Genomic DNA, 25692 nt, shown 5'->3' with positions numbered 1-25692 from the left:
CCTGCTCAGCATCATGCTCAGGTGTGTTAAATACAGCCCTGCCTGTCACTCATTCAAAACGAATAAATGATTGGCTTGTTTGTTATTCAGAAACCCCACCCACAACAGCCCCACCCCAACTACGGCTCCGCCTCTTTCCTCCCCTATGGCGCTCTAATAAAAGTGTAAAGGAAAACCTGCACTCAGCACTTTCTACACATAGGCAGTAAACCAGACTAGCTGCAGGGTACACGTACACACATACACACGTGTACACACACATACTCGTTAAAGAACGGGGCTACCGCATACACGCGAAAGAAAAATGAAAAATAATGGCCGGTGCCATAATTTTAACTTGTGTGTAGTGATTAGTGTGTCTGTCCAGCCCTGTAAAACTGACAGTGTGTGTCAAACACAGCATTGACACACACACACAAAATGAAGCGTTGTGTCAATTCCAGATGTTTGTAGGCGACGTTATAAAACCGCTCCGCATTCCGGATGTGTTCAAAAGTGCCGAACACACTTTAACTGGATTGTAACTATCACTGCTGATGATTTAAGAGCTCCACAGTACAGGGTGTAGCGAGATCAAACACACACATACACACACACACACACACAAAACCAAACATGCACACAAAAACCAAAAGGCCCTTTTAATAATAAAGCTGCAATGTAAAAAATTTCCTTACAAGGCCCCATCCATGTGGGGATAAATAAAATGCCCACACATGTACTCCAAACACACATAATAGTGTTTGATCAGTTGTCAGTGGTCAGTATTGTGGAATGTGTGTGTGTGTGTGTGTGTGTGTGTGTGTGTGTGTGTGTGTGCGCGTGTGCCTAGGTAAACTGCCGTAAATCAGATGTTATAATGAAATAGGCCCCAAGCCTCCTCACATGCAAGTGCTAAATGTTCATGAATTTAAAAACGAAACACACTCTTAAGCAAAGGAAGAGACTGCGGCTGTGTCCCAAATTATACTATGCACTATATGGACAAAGGTTTGTGGTCAAATTTGAACATCCCATTCCACATTTAATCCCCATTTAATGTTATATTAACCTCCACTCTTCTGTGAAGATGTTCCACTAGATTTTGGAGTGTGCTTGTGGAGTTTTGTGCTCATTTAGTCACAAGGGTGTTAGTGTTGTTGTAGGTGTCAGGTACTGATGTAGGTGCGGTGAGGAGGCCTCGGTTTCAGTCAGCATTCCAATTCATCCCAATGGTGTTCAGCCATCTCTATAACAGGAGAGCTTCCACTCCAACCCATGTAAACCATATCTTCAAAGATCTGGCTTTGTGCACAGGGGCATTGTCATGCTGAAACAGGTTTGGGTCTCCAAAAACAATTGTTCAAACACATTCAATACAATTGTGTGCCTCCTACTTCGTAGTTTAGGAAAGAATCACATATGGTCGGAAAATGTAGGTGTTTATAATACATTATAGCATTTTACACTATGTTGCATATTCTGCAGTGCAGTTTGGGACACAACGCTTGCCCTGCCATGTGCAACCCACACAAACGATATGCAGGTGTGTGCGTTTTGTGTGTGTGCATTTTATGTGTTTCATCTTAAACTAGAGAGTCCTGACAAAGCATGCAGCACTTGAATAGATAAGTGAATAGGATTTAAAACGTGCACTTTACATGTAACACCTGCATGAGAGACAGTTTTATACTTCATTCCAGGCTTTGCTTTGCCAAGTCTTTACTTTAGCTGTTTTTTTTTGTGAGTGTTTCTAGCATCAGTGTAGTCTTCAGTAAGTGAAAAGCAGCTTGGATTGTAATCAGACAAACATACAGTATGTACTACGAAGCACCACCTGCTATAGAGCTCTGACCTCAACCCTATTGAGCACCTTTGGGATGAATTTGGAAGTAACCCAGGCCTCCTTACCCTACATCCTATAATACTGCTGCATTTGACTGAACTTGAGCAGAAAATTTAACTCAAATTTAACCTCAGTTCCATTGGCAGCGGTACATGCCCATGACTTAACACTGCCTCTAGCATGTTTAAAAGATGAAATGGTATGCTTTGTATCATAAGCCTTTCCTTTCTTAATCCATTTTCTCTTCCTGTAATTCCAGTACAAATTTTACATGGATTCATCTGTCTTAAAAAATCTTGTTACAGAAGTCTAATCTGTACATTATATTCTCTTCACAGTGGTTTTCATCTTGAATTCAACTCTGTATTTATATTGGTGAGAGTATCCCTTGCTTTGAAGACTCGGACAAGGATATGCCCACCTCCTCAAATGTTTTGATGACTAGATTTTGTAACGTGGTTTCTCTTCACCAAGGAAAGAATGTTTGACTATCCGTTGTTAAGATGCCAGTCCCTCTTCTTAAGAAGGTACGAGATTGCTGATTTGGCCACACCTAACGTTTCTACTGCTGCTGATAGGTCTGCTTTGGTTCTTGGGTCCAGCCTAATGATGATCGTGTGTGAGAATAAGAGACTTTATTATTACTGAAAGAGTACATAAGACTAAATAAATTCATTATTAAATAAATGATGTATTGTAGCAAATAACATCCAAGACATCAATCGAAGTATTACATAACACTTGTGAGGTGACCGGGTTGGAAAACACTTGGGTTTTATTGTGGTATTGTATTTTATTTATAGCATTATTATAAACCAGAATATGATTATAGTTTTAGCTGAGAAATCTTTGTTTTGAATATATATGTTTTACTTTGTTCTGGGTACATTTAAAATAAACAATGGTTTTGCTATTACATATTTTGGCTAAATATTTTCATTTTTAACAGAACAAGGAATTTGTTTCCATGTTCTCCATCTGTCCACCAGTTCATCCACCCATTAACAGGAATCATGTCAATCATCATCATTGTAACCACCACGTGAACTGATTTGATATTGGAATTGATCCAAAATGGTCAAAGGTCGGTCAAATAACCCTTTTTGCACTCACTTATTTACCTATAGGACGCTACTAGTACAACAAACAAACAGCACTAACACTGCAGAAACAATAATACAGGCGATTTGCTAACGTAACTAAACGATAAAAAGGTTATTTAGCCATATACAGTGATAGATGATAGTCTGACTCAGGAGATATTTGCATCCCCCTTATTTCTATCCATGTATCAACAGCATCCCAACAGTGCAGTACATAAAGCACATGAATTCTCTCTCTGTCCTGGTTGAAACCATGCGTATACACAGAAGATCAGCAGAATGTGATTTGTTGACTGACGATGATTCCTGCACAAACATACAGGCTGGCGTCAGATCTATGTGCAAAGCTTTATTAAGGGAGAAATATGTACAGAATAAAACAAACTCAACATTAGCTCATGAACAGGAAGGCTATAACAAATGTCCGATAGCAATATGCTAATAAGCCACAGCCAATTAAGAAGAGAACACACGGATCGTGTGACTGAAGAAGCGTATGCGTGTGAATCAGACGAAGGTGATACGTGAGCGGGTGTTGTTAATCTGCCACACGTTGAGCTCTTCGTACTCCTGAAGTGCAGCGTTAAACTGGGCCGGAGTGAAACCGCGCGACACACAGCGGTGTTCGGCATCGGCCATGCGCACCGCCCGGACCTTCCCGCCTTCGGACACCAACTCGCGCACCAGGGAAAAGATCACGTCGGCAGGACGCTGGGACCTGGAGGCGCAAAAAAAAGACGTTGAGTTACGACTAATCCCAAACTAGTACCAATCCCTCCAGACACCATCACTACTGTTGTGCTGTTGAGGAGACCCATTTCTTGCATGATCTAATGCTACACTGTGTCTGACCATACCGCTGGAATCTCAGTCCAAAAACAAATTCTACCAGATCCATTTTCTCGGAGGTTCTGACCTCGTTGAATGATTTTAGTGTAGAACATGGTTTGGTGGCAAAGCCCATAAAGTAAAAAACAACAACAAATGATTTGATGGATCTCTTTTCTCACAGTGTACTTCATATATTTAGGCATTACTCTAAACAAAAGTCATCTCGTCTTTTACCTGGTGGTTGTTGATTTGTCGGGCTGCAGCGAGTCTTTGCTCATCTCCATCAACCTCATCGCTTCGTTTACGTCCTCCTTCTCTACCACTTGCACCATACGTAGACGTGCCTGCAACCCACACCTCACACAATTAGTCTCGGTGAAACACACACCATCCGTTACACAAGCGTTAACCGTTGAGGTGCTCCACAGCGAGTTGTGCCGGCACTGTCAGACCGAGACAAGTGCAATGCCTTATGGAAAATCCAGCAATTGCCCAAGTCTCCGCCTCTCAACACCAGCTACTCTCTCTATTGGCCTCGTGCTGCTTCCAAGCTCCACCCCCAAAATACGTTTGATTCGAGGTGTAGTCAGTTTTGCATGGGTTTGCACAGCGGCGAGTGATCAAGGCTGAATGCCGACCCCGCAAAGCTGACCACTGCCGCGACAACCAGAGTGTGGAGAACGCGCGTGGCTCCATCTGCTGGTCAAAATTGCTAGCTGCTGCTCAATCGAAACGTTCTTGCTTTGACGCGTGTGTTGCGCAGCCGTGTGTGTGAAGTGCTGGCTCTGCAGTAGGGCTTGTGTTTAGCTACCTGCACAAACAGCACTTTTAACACCCAGCCTCACAGACCGAGAAGTCATGACTCCTAGTCCTGCATTAAATAATGCTTTAATCAATATGGACATTACTGAGGACAGAAAAATAATAATTCACCAAAAACACTGGTATAAAATATCCATACCCAATTATTCTGCATTGCATTGGAAATATGAAGTGTGACATGTGCAGAAATCACTAATTGTACAGTCAACTAAATACCAATAAAACCATACTTTCCCCACATGGACAGTCGAGTCCGATAATCCATGGTGGGCGTGTTACAGTGACACGGCTGGTGTAAGACAGAAGTGCCCACAATGCAGTAGAACAGAGACACACTACCTGCACTGTAAGCACTTTATCACACACGAACCATTAACTCGAACCAGAGAGGGTGTGACCGCATAAAAACATAAAAAAGGGAACTGTGTGTACACATGTATGTACCAAGGCTGTGGACAGGCGCAGAATGGACAGTAAAGTGCGAGCGGAGGTAAACGTGGTGTCCTTGCTGACTCGTGCTTCCTTCCTCATCTCAACATACGCAGCCGTGATGTAATCCCTCAGGCCTTCGGGGATAACGGGCTGCTTACTCTTACACTTGCCGATATATCGTCTAAACCGGATGGAAAAAAAACGGAGATGTGGTAAAACAAGGGGACGGCCCATGACAGTAAACAGATAAAAGTATGAACGAAAGACGTTAGAAGCTTGCGTGTGTACCTCATGAGCTTCATGTCGATAGGTGTATAGTGCATGGGGGGCTGTTTGCAGTGCTGGTGGACGTGCGTAATGTGCTGTGCGAGCTGCAGGTCTTTCTGGGTGTCTGGTTTGTCCTGGATGAGCCAAAGGAGGTCGAAACGTGACAGGAGTGCCGCCGGAAGCTGGATGTTTTGCTCGATGCTTTTTCGTGGGTTGTAGCGGCCAAACGCAGGATTCGCCGCTGCCAAGATCGAGCAGCGCGCGTTCAGAGACGTCATTATCCCTGCCTGCAACACACGCACAGAAAAAGAACCGCATAAGAGGAGAAATATGTTGGGTAAATTATTTAGATTAATTTTCATTCCAACGAATATAATCGCAGACCACACAGACACTACACACCGTTAATTGGAAAATGCCTATAAATCAAAACACAGCTTTAGCCACCGTTACCGCATTTCCGCTTTACTTGCACGACGAATGATTTACGCTGTATTAAAATGTGTTAACGTAGTACCTAGTATATAAAACTTCCAGATAATTGTTTAAATAATCAACAGTGATGAATAAATAAAATAAAGTAGCATGGCATCTCTGTATATAAGCTCTGAGGACCTATTGGTTGGCACCAATAACAAAGAACTCGAAGTCGTGATGTGCAAAAATCTGATCCTTAGAAGCCGTTGGCTTGCCATCACCAATTTTTTTTCATGGTCAACATGATATCTTGTCACAAATGTTACCTTGGCAATGGAGATGGTCTGCTGCTCCATAACCTCGTGAATGGCGGTTCGATCCGCATCAGCCATCTTATCGAACTCGTCGATGCAGCACACGCCCAGATCGGCCAACACTAGAGCTCCACCCTCCAACGTCATCTCCCCCGTAACAGGATCACGCATTACTGCTGCGGTCAAGCCCACACCTGAGGAACCACGCCCAGTGGTGTACTGACCTAGAGAGAGGAAATAATCACACTCACCATTAGATTCCTTTGAAAAAACATTGATATTCTGTAAATAAAACTGGTGTTGAAGAGTGTACTCACTGCGTGGTGCCAGGCGATCGATATATGACAGCAGCTGAGATTTGGCCACTCCGGGATCTCCCATCAGACAGATGTTAATATTACCTACAACCAAAACACACTAAACGTTCAAGCCCATGCAGTTCTGTGTCGTTAAACGTTTTCTGAAGAAAGAACAGAATGTACACACCTCTGATCTTCATGCCACGTGGGTTCTGCTCAACTCCACCTACAAGCAGCAACAGCAGCGCCTTCTTCACGTCCTCGTGACCGTAGATCTCTGGCGCAATCGAACCTGCCAGTTTCTCGTAGAAGTCTTCCTCTACACCAAACACAGAACATTGCGATCAATAAACATCAGCACGGGAAAACATGTCCAGCTGTGATTTCGCGAGCCGATCCTCACGTCTCCATTCTACATACCTGTGATCTGCCGGAGCTCATCATCTGTAAGCTCCTCCAGCCCAAGTTCATCATCCTCGGTCTTATTCATCAGAGTGATCGAGTGCGCCTCCAGATAGGTCTCTGATAACAGCCCCTGAAACACAAATAAGCGTGCTGAGGGAATAAAAAAAACCTGTGCAGGGAATATCGTTTTCAACACATGGCATGTGCATTTGTCTGAATAGAAGACAGGTGCGTGTGCATACCTGTACAGCCTGTCTGAATCCAGTTCGCAGCAGAGGAAGAAAAACTCCCGAGATGGTCACGTGATCTCCAGGCTGAGCTGCACGCGTGTTCTCGCCACGCACCGACACGGTCATGCTGCGTGGAATATTCCCGACGGGCACCTGCTCGCTCTGGACACGTGCATCAAGGAAGCAAAGAACGTACAAACTCGATCAATTATATAGTCACCAAACAGATCGAAATACGATTTTTGCAACTTGCTTACATGCTCCTGGATGCGCAGCTCCTGGAACTTGACAAACTTTGAACCCCGCGTCTGAAGGTACAAACGGCCTCCGGATCTATTGGTCACACACTCCTGACTTGGACACATGATCAGTGGCGTGAAGCTCTGAGATGCGATCTGTCGCAAAAGAAAAACGTTATTAGCTATACGCATTTTAATACAACCCATAGTATATTTATGAGATAACTGGGGGATATTGCGCTCGTTTTCAATCATCATACCGGTTGGTAAGTCTCCGCACCACACTGGTCACATGTATAGGTGGCAACGGTCATCATGGGTTTGACCTCGGATGCCCTGGTAACGATGCCTCGAACTGTCACGAGCTTTCCGATGGACTCCGCTTTAACATCCCTGATGACCTTTAGCTTGGCGGCGGACGGAGGACGAAAATACAGCTCGCTGAGGGGAGGACGGACATGGCAGAGAAATCGTATATAACTTGTTAACAGGTGGCATGTTTCACCCCGGTCATATTTGTGTAGAACAAATAAAATTAATATATTCATTGATGTACACAGCACCAAACACACACTCACAATCTTCTCATAAGCTCAGCAGGGTATTGGTTCTTGGGATCACGCATGTCTGCAGGGTCCCGACCTCTTCCCTCCATCATCAAGCGATGCTCGATGTAAACGTCAAGTGCATCTTTAGCCACCACCTGACATTAGGCACACAAAAAGAAGCCCTAAATGTACAGTTTCAGACATACATCGCACACTGGGGTGATTTCGGGCACCCAAGCAATGCGGTCTTGTGCACACGTATGTGTGTATGTACGTGTGTGTACCTCGCGCTCTCTGTACTCGGGCAGCAACTCATACACAGAATCAGAGAACAACCCGATGTATCGCTTGGTATTCTCGCAAATGCTCTCTACCAACTCCGGCTCCTCTTCTGCGACGTCGTCCAGATCCACCACCAATGCCACCTGCTCTCTGTGAGCCAAGGATACCTACAAAAGGGGAAGAATAAGGCATTGTGTAAGAGAAGAAACACACCAAGGCTTGATACCAAATGGTTTGTCTACCCCAAATTTGTTAATGCTCCCATAATGCACATCCAACAGTATTTGTGTGTGTGTGTATGACGAGTAACATGAAACTTAAATCTAGCTTTGTAAAACACTATATATAAAAGGCAGGATAATACCTGCGTTCAGCTTAAAGACTGTGTACGGCTTTCTGTGTGTGCATCACCCACACCATTTGTGTTTTATTCGCCAACATTTATCTCAAATGTAACAAAATATTAGCAAATGTTCTCACCAGCTGAGAGCCATACTTAAAGACCTTCTTCCCAGAGTCATCTTCAGTGTAGAACTCCTGCAGGAAGCGCTTACATTTTTCTGCAAAAAAACAACAACAACAAAAAAACAATCAAACTTTGGAGTCGTCATGCAGGAGTAGGCGGGGCCTCTGGTGGGCGAGAGCGCGCGCGGGACACAAAACCTGCACTGCGCGAGCCCGTCCGTTGACAAACAGTGAGTCACGTGACCCCGCCAAGCACAATCCCCCCCACCCCCCTCCCCCTGCAGAGGAAGTAACAACAAAGTGTAGTACACAAACACCAAAATCCCTCAGCCATTTATAATCGAAATAAAATATATACATAAATATACAATCACTGTAGATTACGCACACTCGGGCACGAGACAAACCAAATACATTATTAATAATAAGATTATACCGATAGTACAGATATATAATTAATTTTTATTTTTAAAGATGAATTTTAAACCTTTTTTTAGGAATTCACACACTTCAAAGAGTTAAGCACCGCCTTACTCTCAGCCATCTTTTAAAAGCTAATAACAATATATACATACACCTACAAAGAGCTCAGATTTGGCTGATTTTGTACAAACCAGCATCCAGAGATTGTCCCGCTGCTGGGAAATTAGAGGATGAGGTGGATTAGTCGGTGAGCCGCAGGTCTGTAGCCCGTTACTCGCTGCATCGTGAATGTACACACAACTTCGCTGTTTTTGTAAACAAAGGAGCACATGGCTGGCCGAGCCCCGTAACGCAGGCGTCTACTTCCGCCGTGCGCACGCGCAGATGCGCGACGCTTCAAATAGTGCCCCATCAATCCGTAATAACAGATTTGCACAAAATTAAACGCACGCACACAAACATACGCCTCGCCGCAAACAAACACCCGGGAGCGTTTTTTCCGACCCGGTTTTAATAACTGGAGGGACAAAGAACACCGCGCGCGGACTCTGAACACTTGGGGGAGGGGAGATGAAGCTCCGGCTGCGTCACGGCTCCCCCCCCATTAGTGCGACCGTGTCCCAAACGCCACACCACCGCAACACATAGTGCGCTACAACGGCCCGAAAACACGCTAATACACGGCCCCTACCTAGTGCACTAAAACTGCTCTGAGACGGAGCCAAAGCATCACAATTTCCTCCACAGTGCGGCTCGGGATTTAATCGAAACCCGCATTTTCCTTCAACATGGAGGTTTATTTTCGTGTTCGTTAAAAAGTGTATGATTAAATAATGTATTTTTTAAAACGCGCTGTTGTATAAACGCATTTCCAGGAAGGTGCAGGCGCAGCTCGTGAGCACTGTTTACACGGTTGAGCACGCGCTCTCCCCGCTCTTTGTTTTAGGAGGTCCATCCGGGTACCTTTAGTCCAGCCCCTCCATCCGGGTTCTTTACAGGATAACTCACAGCGCACGGGATGGGAGAGACCAAACTTTGGATTGTTCGGGGTTTAATTAATAATTGATGTATGTAGGATGCACGACATGTTACACAGAGATCGGAAAGTTACAAAAAGAAATAAAGTGTGTTTGCGTTTAGGTTCTTTAAAGGCGCTGTGTTTATTAGCAGAAAAGCTAACAATGGCCTTTATGGTGAAAGCGCCGAGTTACTGCAACCCGGTGCAGTGAAATGCAGTCGAGAGAGAAATGTTCATCAATCGACTACTGCCTGATCTGCTCCAACACACAAACAACATTAAATCGAGACGCATTTCAACGTCCGTATTATAAAACTACCATAAAGCAAATTGGCACTGACTAATCTCGGCTCAACTATAAAAATGGAGCAACTTGTGAGCTCCTGAACTCACTCACCTTTCTCCGACGCGTAGTCCTTCGGTGCCATTTTTAACCGAAAACAAGATTCAGACACCTGAGCACTTAAAATCCACACAGGATGTGGCACAAATCAGCCCTAAACGCGTTCACTGCTTTAAAAAATAATTATATATATATAAATAAATATATAATCTCCCTTTTCCTTCGCCCGGATCCACGCGCTTCTCTTAAGCAAGGAGTACTGCGAAAACTGGCGCGAGTCTTCTCCCACTCTCCGCCAATGAGAACAGCGGACAGCCTGCGCCCCAGACCAATGAAAACGCCCGGATGCCCGCAGTCGGAACCAATGAAAACACGCCGGTCTGGGTTTTAGTGGGCGGGATTTTTTCGTGGCGCGAAAATCGAGAGGGACGCAACGCGTCACGTGACAGCGGTGCCCAATCGCATCGTTTGCTCAGAAGCGCGCCAAAATGGCTGCCGGAACAAAAGGGTTGGAACGCGCGAGCGTGGAGCTTTAAAGCCGAAATTAAAATGGCGGCGCCCAGTATCTATTATCAAAGATCTGTGTTTAGATAAGAACCGAAGAACCATTTAAAAAGCTTCAGGCGTTTCAACAGGTTATCGGATTATTGAAAAGTCGTTTAATTTTGTGATATACTACTACTGCCTAAACACATTAGAAAACTATTTAAATGGCCTGCAATATTGTGTATGTACATGTTTGTTGGCCAGTATGGGAAACTCATCCACTAACGACTATTAACTGGGGAACTGTGTAAAACTCTTTGTAAAATAAAATTGAAACCTTGAGAAGCGTTTGCTATCCTATGAATGAGTTCAGAGTGCTTTATTACTGCCCATCACCTGAATATAAATATTGAAAAGATAAACTGATGGAAAGCACAAATAAATGGCATTAACGAGTTAATACCAGCAGGAAGTTTATTGTCAAATGGAATTTGCCTAATTTTCTTTTTTTTTTTTCTTTCTAGTATTTATTTTTTTACTTGCACACTACGTATTTTTGCACACCTACTGTAATATATACATACAATCTTTTAAAAAAAAAAAAAAGTACCTAATCCTATATATACTTTCTGCACATGTAAATAATTAACCTTTTTGACTCATTATTGATATTATTCCCTTATTTCATATTCTCTTAATGGTTTTGCTGTAGTTTGTCTGTAACCTCACTTAATTTTATTGTACAAAAACCCCAGCAGATGTTTACACCCCCACAGGTAGACGTCAGCGTGACTTTAGTTTGAGCCAACTTCCTGTTCCTCTTGAGGTCCTTTCACCCCAGACATGCTTCTGAAGAATTTTATTTTTGGGCAAGACGGGGTGAAGCTTAGTGTCCACTGTAATTTTTTTTACTCAATCTGGATTTCAAGGTCTGAGCCAACGGATATTTTATACATCTTTATTTAAGCCATAAGCAATTTTTAACTAATGACAACAGTCATTATCATGTACAGTGAATATGTGTTTTGAAGAACTCAAAATTTAACACTCAAAAAGAAACAGCTCTAACAAACAGTTGTGGTCTCATAGTAAAGAAGTGTGCGAGGTTGTGGATTTCTCACTCGAACAGCTCTTCCAGGTAACTTGTGGAGTGGCGTGTTGATGGCTGCAGGAGACAGAGCGAGAAAGAGCTATTAACTTTATTAATCCCAAAGGGAAATAATGGAAAAACACACCATGATGGTGTGGACGCTACTGCATCAGGCTGCCACTAGTGCGGCGCCAGAGAGAGGGGGAGCGAGAGCTTATTTTAAGGACTTAACAGTTGTAAATATAAAGTACAAATCCGCATGCTCAGCTAAACAAACACACCCAATCATAGATTTGTTTTCTTCTCACCAGAGAAACAGCACCAACACCATCTGAGTCTTCATCATCATCATAGTCCTCTATGTCAGGTTCCTCCTCCTCCTCAAAGTCTTCCTCAATCAGAGAGAGCCTGGACAAACACACAGCACAAATAAACTACTATTAAACACCTAACAAAGATAAGATACACCACCTTCAGCAGATGGTGTTCAGATTTGTCAACTATTATATTTTCACCTCAATTTATAAAACTTAACAGATCCTATACAGTTAACAGATCCTATAACAATGCCCATGACTTGGGAAATGGCCATACTAGCCCACAACATGCTGCAGTTAAAGCAATAATCTTCAAAATCCTGTAGAACTGGTGCTAATCATTCTATAGAAATGAATAACTTAGACATTACTCTTCGGAGGTGAAAAGAATATTATTGCATGATTAATTCAAAGGGATGACATCTTTAGATTATATATATAAAATCTAAAGATACTGCATAAACAATAGGAAAGTTACTGTCAAAGCATGAATGATGGATGGACTTTGGATCAGAAGTTCACACATTCAAATCTCCACCAAGCTGCCACTGCTGGGCCCTTGAGCAAGGCCCTTGACCCTCCCCTGCTCAGTTGTAAGTCACTCTGGATAAGGGCGTCTGCCAAATGCTACAAATGTCACTAACACCACCAAATCCCAAGATTGAAATAGATAAAAATAATAAAAATAAAATAAAATAAGGGAGTTATGCATAGGTTTTAAAAACAACATTGGCATAACACCCCCTTATTTTCAGTTTTTCACAGGGCAGAGGGATTTAGCTGTGGTGCTGAATGCTTTCTTTCACACATTCTCACTCAGAATGGCAGCCAAACACACTTCAATAGTAAAGAAGACTGTAGCCTTTTCTAGCAGTTCTTAAATAAATATCATTTATAGAGAGAGAGAGAGAGAAATACAAAACAACTTAACCTGATGTAACCCACCCTTCACATGCTGCATCTCAAAGCTCATTCTAGATCCATGAACAAATAGGTCACATTTGTAAGACATATCTAGTTCAAGTTTATTTCTATAGCACTTTTCACAATGTCTCAAAGCACTTTTACAGAATTTAAGAATTAAAGGGAATGATGTGTGTATTTATCCCTGATGAGCAGCCTGGGGTGACCGTGGCAAGGAAAAACTCCCTTATGTTATAAGGAAGAACCCTTGAGAGGAATCAGACTCAAAAGGGGAACCCATCCTCATTTGGGTGATATCAAGAGTGTGATTATAAATCTTAAAAGAGTACAAAACACCGGAGAGGGAGAACTGCCATGAGAACCAGAGGGTGATGATGAGTCATGTCCTTTCTATAGTCTTATACAGTCAGTTGATGTTATCTACGGCTGAAAACATCCCCCTTTGGAACTGGCTCAGAGATGGAGCTCGTTTGGAAAACGAGGTAAACATCAGACTGTGATCCAGCTTAACATAGTTGCATTTGGCGAGAATCGAATCAGGATCCAAACTTAGACCCATGCAAACAGGTTGTGAGAGACAGCCGAACAAATATATACTGCTGATATACAAATAAATACATCATGCTGCTAATACTGGGAGCGTCCAATGTTACTGAACTTGTCGCACTGTTCACATACCTGTGGAGCTGAGACTGTACGTCGCTGTGTTCAGAACTCTCCTGCTCCCTCCTGCTAGACATCAGCTTCCTCTGTACACTCCTACACACACACACACACACACACACACACACACACACACACACACACACACACACACACACACACACACAGTAGGAATGAATGAGAGGTTGACAATGTCAGAGCTGCACCAATAAGGAAATACACATGATTTTAATCATGTTGGTTTATATAAAAAAACAAAAAAAACATTCATGGAAAATTTTTAATTTCTAAGGAACCTGCTGTAATGCTACTATACAGCTGCTGTAATGAAAAAGTTTGCACACTCATGTTTTACGTAGACCATAGGATTGACAAACCAACAGATGGATAGAGACAAACGGGATAGAAAGACAGATGTTACCCCTCTACAAAGTCATCATCTGATGCCTGATCTGAGCTGAATTCTGTGGACGGAGGCAAAGATTGCTGGTGTGTGCGCGTAACTCGGCTCTGTATGACCGTGGAGGTGAGAGCCGGAGTGTCAAAACCACTACTCATTGAACCTAATCACACACACAATCACACTATAATGCATAAGCATGATAAAACCAAAATCACTGTGTGTGTGTGTGTGTGTATATATACTCTGTGTGGTTCTGCATCTCTTGGCTGGTGTGTGTGGTGAAGAGGCAACAGGTGGCTCTCTGGATCCCGAGCGTAGCGAGCGCTCGTACATGCTCACATACTCGGTGTTTACACTCACACACACACTCTTGCACACACTGTGCAGGTAATCCGATCTGCAGCAAAACAGAGGAAGATTGGGCAGATTTCAGTAGAGCATAATTAGAGTAAAGATGATGATCTGACTAAAATATGATCCACTTTCACATTTAATATCGAGTGAGTGTTGGCATGAGACGCACAGCTGTGCCTTGTCCTGCTTTAGGAGTTTGTGGCTGAATTCGCTGAGGATTTCCAGAAAGCTAGTATTGGGATGATCATCAGTGTTTCTCAGTGCAAAACGGATGCCATCCCTACGCAAAACAAAACCCATACAATAATGCATATGCAAATTAAATTTTAAAATTGAGAATTCTGAAAATCAATTATGCACACAATTAGATGTGTATGTGTGTGTGTGTGTGTGTGTGTTTTTGCACTTACTGGTGCAGGGCGACGAGTGGTTTGCGGATGTGTTGAAGATTAATTCCAAAGCTCATTGCCAGTTTTTTTGCCACATCCCTGATGTCTTTCCTCTCTTCATCATTACCCTCATCACCCAATGAGGAATACAGCTACACACCCACACACAATGTGTGTAATATTAACAACAGTATAATATTTGGTAATTTAAGCGCAACGGATATTATCTTCATCACTGCTTCTCAACATTGTTCAGTTGTGAACCCCAAGTTATTCACAAATACATGGATGCAAAATTATAATTCCAGGGCTCAAACTTGCAGAAACACACACCTGCTGCAGGCTGAGGCAGATCGTCCTCGCACTCTCCACTGGGCTCATAATCTTAGACTTACTCAGAGTCTCCTTAATTATATCACCAAAATCTCTGTAGAACTACACACAAACATGTCACATGACCACACCAATTTCACCCATTTCAAAAATACAGATGCTGTTGTTAGCATCTCTTATTAAAAATAATTCAATTTATTATTATTAATTCAATAATTTATTACAACACATCACTGTTTCATTTAGGGCAAATTCTCACACAAAAATACAGAAAAATAATATTTTTTAGAAATTGTCAATTTGAATAATTTTTAAACCTTGCTGTAGTGTTTGAAGACATCAGCAGCTGCTCGGAGCTCCAGCACTCCGTAAATGATAAGTTTGCAATAACCTGCCAGCTGATTCCTTCTGCGCTGGAGAGCAAGGATTTTCTGCTCCTCTTCCTCGTCCACATCTACACACAAGTACTGTATTTTATATAACATATATACACACACACACACACAGATACTAATACTGATCAGATACAATGCTTAGTCACACTGGCAAAAGTTAACGATCAAGAACGAACAGAAAGTAACACACACTACAAAATGTTCATACACACAATAAGTGTGATAACGTGTAGAGGTTTAGAGATTAATCGGTCTTGCCGATATACCGCTAGTTTTTCCGCCTTGCTTTAAACTCTTCATTTAACTGAAAAACCATTATTGTGTGGTAGACGGTTTTAGCCACGCAATAGTAGTTAGTGTACCTATGTCCTCTTCCTCAGGATCAGTGAATATGTAATCCATTAGGAAAGAAGCCATCTCAGCTCGGAGTGTGTCATCAGGAGAAACGCACACACTCTGAGCATCACCTTTGCCGTGTCCAAACACCACCAACACATCACACACGCTCTCAAAGGCCTAAGATGGACAAACAGGGAAAGTAATGGACAAAAAAAAAAAAAAAAAAAAAAGAGAGAATTAAATTCTTAACGCCCCTTTGAAGAACTAACAGTGACTCTCAGTTTTAATGTATGCCTTATTCGTATAATTAATACTTATTCTTATGCCTTATACTTGTTCAGCATAATGGCTTGTGAAAACCACAGTGATTATTAGAAATATAATATGATCTTTTTTTTCTACTCATTCGAGACACAAGCAGCTCCTTTTTTTTTAGGAGAGGGTGTGTGGGTTTAATTAAGCTTTATGTTTATTGCACCCTAGATAATAGATAATAGGCTAATAATAGTAAAGTTGATGATTAAATGTATTGTGTTAAATGCAAACCTATCAAAAAGAGAGCCTCCAAGGACATGATGTGTCTATCATTACCACCCCCTTATATAGAGATTTTATTCCGTTTATCACAACAGGATCAAATGTGTGTGAAATTTGTGTGTGTGGCTGCTTAGAACCTGGTTCCTGATGACATTGCTGCTCAGAGATAAGCAACTCTGGCACACCACAAAAAACGAACGAACCAGCTTTAACAGATTTTTCACATCCACCTGAGAAAGAAAGACAGAAAGAGAAAGCCAATAAACACAAATGCTTTAATAGGTATTTAACAATCAACATGTCCAATTGTGCTCAGACATGTAAAACACACTGGACTCAAAGTGTAAGATCAGTCATATCACTACAGTGGACAAAACACTAGACTAAAAATTTTGATGAAGCAGATTATATGTCCAGTTGTCTGATTTACAGCTGCTGTTAACCAGGATTCTTATATCAACCCAGAAACAGGAAAAACTTTATTTACTTTCAGATTCAGAAACACAGTATATATGTACACACTCTGGCCACTTTATTATAAACATCATACTAATATCGGCTTCTCAGTACACATTCAGTTAATAAACAAAATACAACTATTAAAATATTAGCCACATTATTTAAATGTGCATAATAATAGTCCGGACTTTTTAATAGTCTATTACTGGGACTGAGAAAGTAGACTTAAGTAGACTTATTTGTTGTGTGAAACAAATGTTTAGAGATAATGAACCTTCTCAGGTTGAGGTGTCTGTGAGATCTTCACTTTCACCCACAGCAAATGGAAAGCAGCGCACTTCAGTGCACACAACATCAGCTGCAATTAACAATAGAAATAAAAATACACAATTCGACTTAAAATATAATGCACCCATTGTTTAATACAACTATAATATTACTGTACAACCTGCATAAACAATTATTAACTATATAACCGTAAACTACTACACGTCAACGCATTCAAACACAACTCAGAAAACACCTTACCGCAATACACAGGACCTGGCTGAGGCCCGATTAAGAATTTAGTGTATTTCAATAATAAATAAATAATAATAAAAAATGTGAATTTTCACACCCAATCACAAAGCTGAACTGTACCGTTACCTCGGCATCCACTTCCCTGGACTCCACTCCAGTCTTTAACAGGAGGAAGCAAGGCTCAAATAGCTTCAGCCCAGTCAGATCTCTTGCGCTGGCAGACACAAATTCCATAGTGCACTAATAACTTGTATTTTCAGATCTATCAGTCAATGCTAAAAATATTTTAATACTGTAAATATGTAGATTTTATTGTTCCAATTAACACGGTTGGCATAACACGGTTGGCATATAGCATTGTTGCTGTGCTGAAATTTTGTTTTGTGTCAGTGTATCAAAAAACACAAACTCACCTGCTGAAAATGGCCAGTCTCCTCAGGGATGACACAGCCCTGTACACATCGTCCTCATCAGCTGTGCCCTGAATCACACACACCATTAGATGATGTTGGACAACCGTCATCATAAAGACACTTTTAGAACAGAGGGCACTGTGGCTTCTCAGTAATGAAGTACGCTAAATTATTCAGTGTAAATGAGATTTGAATCAGATTAGCAAGAACTAGAGGTCTGCCTTTCAATTAAAAGCTTTTAAAATGGATACTGGGTAAAAAAAACAAAACAAACAAACAAACATATCACTCCATGGAAACTGGTACTGAACTTTATTTAAAAAAAAAAAACCAAAAAAAAACCCTACTCATGAAAAGTGCTAAATAAAATAAATGGATGAATATATTCATTAATAAGAAAGAATAAATATAATATAGCGCTCTCCATGCGGCTCTCCATCTCAAGTGTAAAAACAAACGGCATGTGGTGGCAGTGATTTGCCTCTGGAGGCCACTCCCCTAATGACATTGGAATCAGGGGAAAAAAATAAAATAAAATAAAATAAATATGAGTATGGATTTTCCTTAATAGCCAGTAGTTCAAGCAATCAACTATTGGTGCTGATTTAAAAAGGTAAAATCGGCCAACCTCTAGCAAGACCACAGGGGTAAAAAGCACACAAGTTTACTAAAAAGAAATGTATGCATTAACAAACACAGAACGATAATGGAAACAAATGTTAAAATGCAGTGAAAAGTAATTTATAGACAAGTAGGGCTCAAGTAACTTAAGCAATTCGATTATCAAAATGAATTAAGCCAAATTAATTTGCCTCGATGCTTCGGTTAGTCCATTTAACTAAACACTGAGCATTGCGTTTCCCACGGACCATTATTACTGATGCACCACCCGCTAAAGTCTGGGAGAAAAAAGTGAGGGGCGAGGAGTAGAATCAGGCCAAAGAGTGCGTTTAAAATGTTCTTTCGTAGTGGCTGCGTAGAGCAGGTAGTGGAGCACGTTTTAAATCTGGGGATAAATACTATATCAAATCAAATCAAATAATAATTAAAAAAACTATATGGCGAAAAGGTTTGCCAAACTTAACCACCAGACTCAACTGAAATAAAATGTGTGAACTACAGTACAAGCCAAACTAGAACCAATTTGGTGTACATGTAAACATATCAATATGAGGATCTCTACAGTCATTTTCTGTTGGTGTATGTGTATTTTGCGTACATCGATAAGGTGTGTGCACATTATAGCAGGGTTTGCAACTTGTTACCTGCAGAACATCGGCGAGATGCGTGTTAAATCTTTCCACAGTTGTGTCGAGTAGCTGGCTGACGACTCTTTCGGCACGCATGGAGAAAGTGTACTGGTCACAGCACAACACGCACAACACACGCACACATGCCTCCAGCACACACTCCTCATGATGCTTCTCCACAATCTCACACACCTGAGATAACAGCAGCTCCAAATACTGAGCCAGCCAATCCATGAAAAAGAGAAAGAAAGATTTAGGCTCACTAACACTTGAATATAGTTAAATATATACATTTCTCTTCAAGGTATTATTTTTAACTGGAAGATTTAAAGATTTATTACTGTTATTCTGTTCCAAAAATAACAAGAAACCCAAGAAATGTCCACTAGCAACCAATATTATTCTCCATATAACTCGAATAACCATTGCTCCATCCTTTCACAATGATTCAATTTTTTCTTTACATTGATATGACTTATGCATTTTTGTTGTTTGTAAACAAATGAACCATTGTGAGTTCTCACCTTCTCCAGACGGCCTGTGCTGCCATAAGCCTCAAAATCGAAATGCAAAGGAGCTTTGAGCAAACGAATCACTTTATCCACATCTGCAGAGAACTAAAAATATCTTCACTTATAAATTAATATTAACAAAGAATTATATAATTCATTTATCTTTGTCCTAGTCAGGGTCTTGATGTATCTCAGAAACATGTGTTGGAATCAATTATTTTGATAATTTAAAATATTGAGGCATATGGCGTGACGGTTTACCTTAGTGAGGAGCTGAGGCAGCAGTGGTATGAAGTGATTGGTGATGCGTTTTTTCTCCAGAGTTTGTTGCTTTTTGCCTTTCAAATTCTAAAAACCAAACAGAGGCACATTGATTCATCAGTTAGTGTATCAGCCAGGTTCATGTTTCCTTCGTCTGTCCCTGCTTCTTCTACCTTTCTCCCAGGGGCCGAAGCTGTAGGTGGAGTTCCCTCTGTCGCCTGTCTGACTGCACACATCATCAGCTCAATCAAGGCTGCCTCTTCATCATCATTAAGCCCTAACACAGACGCATACACACACCAACACTTAATAATCCTCCATAGCTGACACATATTCAACATTTGTACTTGCAAAGACATACCTTGCTCCTCCCCATTTTCCTGAAGCAGCAGTGATGTCATTGTCTCCCAGTCTCTAAGTTCCTTCATTGCTACACACCAGAGGCTGTCCACCAGGTACGCAGCATGTTCATGATACTGACACACACAAACATCAACAATACAAACAGAATTTAATATGGAACATTAGATACCAGGATGGCAAAGTTTGCGTATATCATGCTTCCTTACAAATGACTAATTTATGGTCATGAATGGAAAAAACAGCACAAATTATGGAAATGCTAGTTTTCTTGTCAAAGTAAAATACTTTTAGTAAAATAAAACTATCAAAGAAATTAATTGCCCTGTTTGAAAGGAAACCGATGTGGGTAAAGGTTGTTCTTGGTTTGAGATCCTAAGCTTTTTTGTAGATGGAAGAACCGTCTTCCACAGATGAAAAAATAAAGAAAAACTAGAAAGACATTCTAAAATTTTGTATGTGATGTAATATTGATGTTACCTTGCTTTGAATAAAGAAGCATGTGAGCAGGTTGAGAAATATAACATTGCGCTTCCCCTTTTCCCCTTCTTCTAGTAAATTATCCACTTCAGTACACAGCCTACACACACACACACACACACACACACACACACACACACACACACACACACACACACACACACACACACACACACACACACACACACACTTGAATGTACACTACAGGTGTTTTTTTATTTTCCTCAAGAAAAGACATGCATTCAGGTCTTTTGAATATGTCGGCAAAACTGATTAATCGGACGACCTCTAATGATGATGATGGTGATAAACTTACACATGGTATAAAAACTCTCCAGCTGCATAAGCAAGTCCTCTATGTGCAGCAAACACTAGTGGATACACACGCACACACTCCTCCTCTGACAGACCATCATCTGTTTTTCTGCTCAAATACAAACATGCTATTAAAATCAATGTTATTATATCCTTGTCTGGATATTTGTAATGTTTAGATATCAATGCTGTGAGCCTAATCTTAAAATGACAGACAATTCACAGCTGTGAAAAACTATTACTATTGGGCATTTTAACATAATGCTGATTGCTGACAGAATGCAAAATAGAAAAAAAAAATATTCTTATCAGGTTTGAATAAAACAAGAAACATGATAAGATTAGCCATGCCATGATGCGCCTCTTGAATGAATTAACGAGGATTTAATATTTTTTAAGATTGTGTCCCAAAAATATATAAATACATATATATCGAAGAAATGTTTACAGTTGAATTGCACTGAAGCCAGGTTGACCCAAACACACACTTATTGTATCATTATCATTCTTGAAATTTACGATGATGCTGATAAATTGCAGTACATGCACGCAGTTGCAAAAGCAAACTAACACACACTCACTGTTTAATGATCAGCAGAAGTCTGACAGCCTCCACAGCAACATCAGGGTCTTTATCCAGCACCATGTTTAACAATCTCTCCTTTAAACACACACACCCACTAAAGGATAACACACACTGAGCAAAATAAAAATTATTAAAACAGCCCGTAATGTACACAAATACCTTAAACCGACTGGTAAAGAGCTCCAGGCGGCCAATGAAACTTTGCTCTGCATACAGTTTCTGAAGGGACAACAAACACTGCAATCGAACACTAGCTTGCTGTGGACACACAAATAACAACACTTAATATAATTACACACTTTTCTTATGTAATTCAGCAGTTCGTGTGTGTGTGTGTGTACCTTGTCATGCAGCATCCAGCCTAGATATTTGAGGTGCCCATCATTAAGAAAGTAGGCAGGGTTTTCTTTAAGCCACACCCCCATCTCCAACATACAGACTGCACGAATCTCTGGAACTTTGTCTCTATACCGATGAACAAACACTCCTTTAAAGATCCCGTTCATCAGAGAGCGCAATTCCTCTTGCTGCTCCAACAACTAAAAACACACACAATGTTCAAAACAGTAATTTATTTAGTATACTGATAATCGTACCGCTGAATTATTACTAGATAAAAAAATTTTTTTTACAGACTTTTATAGACTTGTTTAAACATTGAGTATTTTGTGAGTGTGTGTATTGGAGAGAGACCTCATTGTAGGAGATCTGGAGCTCCTCCAGCCTCTCGTTTGCTCTGTGTGCAGCATTCTTGTTTTTCTCCAGTTGATAGCGTCTTTGTGTTGTGTCAGTCTGAGCATACACCACTGCAGACACCGCCACTATAGCAGACATCAGGCGCATAGCTACACACACACACACACACACACACACACACACACACACACACACACACACACACACACACACACACAACCGTCCTTATGTTTTATTCTTTCCACCAGAATGTTCGAGGTTTGTCTTTTGGGATAGGAATTAAAACTTTAGTTAAACTGCTGAAAACCCTCACCAATGAGTGTGCTGGTGTGTCTGAAGGCTCGGACCTGCGAATCCGCGAGCCCGGTGAGGAAGGCAATCAGTGCAGAAAACACATACTCATCATAGAGTAGACTGTTTCTGCAGCGCTGCACCAGCTGATACACACACTCACACAGTCCATCGTGAAAGCGTCGACCCTGAGAACCCCCTGCTGCCAGGGGGTAACTTACAGAGTCCTGGAGCAGAGAGAACAGAGACTAAGACTTGTATATTAGATACATACATTCCGATTCAAATCTGGTTCCTTTATTCAATTTAAATTGTCCTTTACCCACACCCCTCAACCACACACAACTCGCCTCATTAAACTCTTTGGTCAGGTGACTGATGATGTCAGCATTCTGCAGGACGTCAAACATCTCCCTTGTTATGATGCCTAAGACACGACAGTAAAATCACATACACGTTATCAGAGGTTTCAGATACTCCATCTTTCATACATCCGATGATGGCATAATGTTAATACTACGTCTAGTGCTGCTGTGTTGTACTCCTTGTTTTTCATATGCTGGTGCCTAGTCTGATAAAGGAGTACCTACCTTTACATCCACAGCACTCAACAACAAAATTAAGGAGCTCCAGAAGGCCCTCCTGCTGATCCTGTTTATAATCGTCCAGCCAATCATCGATAACAGTCTGCAGCAACCAATTAGAAAATACAGTGCAAAGCATCTTACCAACACAACTCGTTTGCATTTAGCAATGCATACGAAAATCCATAAAAGACGAACAGAATTCCACACAGAACTGGCAAAAGTAAATAAATTATAAAAATCATAATTTTAATTAACTCGATGAAAGAGTTTCCCTTGCACCAGGCACGTTTTCATCGTCAGTCATCCAAATCACACCGATTTTTTTATCACGTTCCCTTTTCTCTCACCACCAGTGCAGAACGTCCTGAGATCACAGCCTCAAAAATGCTCCCTCTCTTTCTCGTTTCCGTCATGTCCCTCTCAGGTTGTGGGACGAGCGTGTGTTTTGGTGTGCGCGAAGATCCAGGTGTGCGAATGAGTGAAGAATTAGAGGTGCTGCTGGCGCCTGCTTTCAGTCTAGGTCGTTTTGAAAGCTAAAGAACAGAAGACCAGACTGCTTAGTCACAACAGTCACTTTTCGAAATACAAACAAGGTTTGCAATAGTGTCTGTGTGTAAAAGACAATGAGCCTGTAATGCTTTTTCAGTGAACAGAGCAGCATGGCATCAATCAGAAAAATACCCATAATCCTCTATGTTTACTATACCCAAGCAAGCCATGGCACAATTGAGTACTATCCAACATATAATCTCCAGAAGAACTCTATGTTTTCAGAGGTAGAGTTTTACAATCGGAAAGAAACACACATACGGGGTACAGAAGGCTCTAGGTTGCTATTTTTTGCCTCTGTTTAGTTAAAAAGCACTTATACTCACAGTTGCTCCTGGAGCTGGTCCCTGTTTTCTCTTTGCAGTTTTCATGTTAGGTTCAAAGCTGTCATCTGATTCTAAAAGATCATCTGGCTCCTCATGACTCAAACTACACACACACACACACACACACACACACACACACACACACACACACACACACACACAAGCCAGCTGTTATACAGACACCATGGTTTTAGTCTTCAAGCCGTAAACTTCTTACTTAATTATTTACCTGTCCAGGTCACACTCTGCCAGCACCATGTTGTCAGTTGAGGAGACAATGACGGCCCTTTATCCAAATAAGACAGCTTGTATTACCTTATTGTTTATGACAAAACAATCTGGGTCATTACCATTTTTCCTTCGTTAGATTTGAAAAATTTTGCAATCTGATCAAGTAACTGGAGTCCAACTAGTGAGAAAAAAAATCCAATCCACTATAAGTGGAAATTACAAATATGGCTACACCATGCATAATTTTTACATTTTTGTATAATTTGCAGCTATTAAACCACTGTAATACAATTTTTTACAAGAACCAAAATAGTTTATATCACTGCTTTGTCCACTTCTGATCACCACATTATGTAATACTTACCAACTTTAAGCTTTTTCCACTGTCCAATCACATCACAGTATATCCCTGATAACCCTGTTCTCTGATACACACTCATCCAGCCACTTTAACTAGAACATCTGTACATATGCTTATTCATACAATTATCCAATCAGCCAATCACGTGGCAGCAGCGCCAGAAGCATATATTCCTGCAGATATAAAAGCTTCACATCCTGTTCACATTTTTTTTTTAAGTCAGAAATATATACGAGGTTATTAAAAAGGAATGAACCAATTTCATTACACAATATTTTATTAAGGAAAAGAAATACAAAACTCCAGCCAACTCACAAGTATTATACTCACAATCAACTTTTATTTAAATAACTGATTATAAATAAACTGAATCATTCAATGACGAAGCTTGAGAACTAAATCAATGAGTCGGTTCATTATTTTTTAATAACCGCCGTATATATATACTCTGACTGGGAAAAACATTCAAACAGCCTGCAAATTTGTGCAAGTTTTTTTTTTTGCTTAATAAAATAATATTAGAAGAAAATAATACAATATAATTATAATTTTAACAAAAAATTCGCCAAAATTATTGCCAAAATCAATAGTGAGCATATTAGGCTAGTCAGCACTGTTAGCTTTTTCTCAGCTAACTATCAAAGTTAAAACTGTGGAGAAGTTAACTAATGTTTTCAATTATAGTCAAACCTCTAAAATGATATTTCTCTTTTGGGTTTATTTAAAGCGCATGAACTAAAATTAATAGAAAGAGAGAGATGACGGATTACAACACAGCTACATGTTCCTGTGTAGTAAATCTACACATTTTGCATTCTTGTATTTAGCTATTGTTACTAACAGAATACTGTGGTGATTTTTCTTACCAGAAGTATATTTTGATTCAATACAGCACTGGTTTTACAGCACGGACCTGTTAACCCTTGCTCTCACGTCTGTCAGGAGTTCAGCTACTTTACCTCAATCGCGCGAAAAAAAAAAAAAATCGCCTCAAAGAAAT

General features: G+C 40.8%; 2 protein-coding genes across 5 annotated transcripts; both read right to left on the bottom strand.

Moving 5' to 3' along the window:
* Positions 1 to 3257: 3257 nt before the first annotated feature.
* On the bottom strand, positions 3258 to 10561 carry mcm7 (minichromosome maintenance complex component 7). The gene is made up of 15 exons (XM_046866697.1): positions 10318 to 10561; positions 8495 to 8574; positions 8017 to 8181; positions 7763 to 7887; positions 7445 to 7625; positions 7203 to 7340; positions 6958 to 7107; positions 6731 to 6845; positions 6498 to 6629; positions 6329 to 6412; positions 6024 to 6235; positions 5302 to 5567; positions 5026 to 5194; positions 3994 to 4103; positions 3258 to 3646 (listed from the first exon to the last, which is right to left on the bottom strand). Exons 1-15 carry the CDS (start codon positions 10346 to 10348, stop codon positions 3436 to 3438), a joined length of 2169 nt encoding a protein of 722 aa, XP_046722653.1. The 5' UTR covers positions 10349 to 10561; the 3' UTR covers positions 3258 to 3435.
* Positions 10562 to 11693: 1132 nt separating this feature from the next.
* Positions 11694 to 25692, bottom strand: LOC124397359 (cohesin subunit SA-1). 4 transcript variants are annotated; one of them, XM_046866937.1, is made up of 32 exons: positions 25559 to 25692; positions 24330 to 24386; positions 24101 to 24203; positions 23573 to 23758; positions 23229 to 23325; positions 22989 to 23065; positions 22661 to 22865; positions 22345 to 22496; positions 21993 to 22190; positions 21811 to 21909; positions 21647 to 21726; positions 21067 to 21174; positions 20751 to 20850; positions 20272 to 20386; positions 20084 to 20187; positions 19911 to 19997; positions 19662 to 19754; positions 19153 to 19353; positions 17888 to 17955; positions 17595 to 17688; positions 17227 to 17310; positions 16631 to 16723; positions 15980 to 16133; positions 15540 to 15676; positions 15223 to 15324; positions 14911 to 15041; positions 14670 to 14780; positions 14389 to 14543; positions 14165 to 14306; positions 13759 to 13839; positions 12148 to 12247; positions 11694 to 11914 (listed from the first exon to the last, which is right to left on the bottom strand). In XM_046866937.1, the coding sequence occupies exons 2-32, from the start codon at positions 24356 to 24358 to the stop codon at positions 11867 to 11869; spliced, it is 3534 nt and encodes a 1177-aa protein (XP_046722893.1). In that variant the 5' UTR covers positions 24359 to 24386; positions 25559 to 25692; the 3' UTR covers positions 11694 to 11866. The 4 variants fall into 4 exon arrangements, 3 of the variants coding, with proteins under 3 accessions (XP_046722893.1, XP_046722895.1, XP_046722894.1); XM_046866939.1 differs by having other exon boundaries at positions 17601 to 17688; XM_046866938.1 differs by having other exon boundaries at positions 24330 to 24415; positions 25559 to 25642.

Source organism: Silurus meridionalis, chromosome 14, assembly GCF_014805685.1.
Source record: "Silurus meridionalis isolate SWU-2019-XX chromosome 14, ASM1480568v1, whole genome shotgun sequence".
Classification (NCBI taxonomy): domain Eukaryota; kingdom Metazoa; phylum Chordata; class Actinopteri; order Siluriformes; family Siluridae; genus Silurus; species Silurus meridionalis.
Note: the sequence above shows the minus strand (reverse complement) of the source record. Positions and strands in the feature narration are given on the sequence as shown.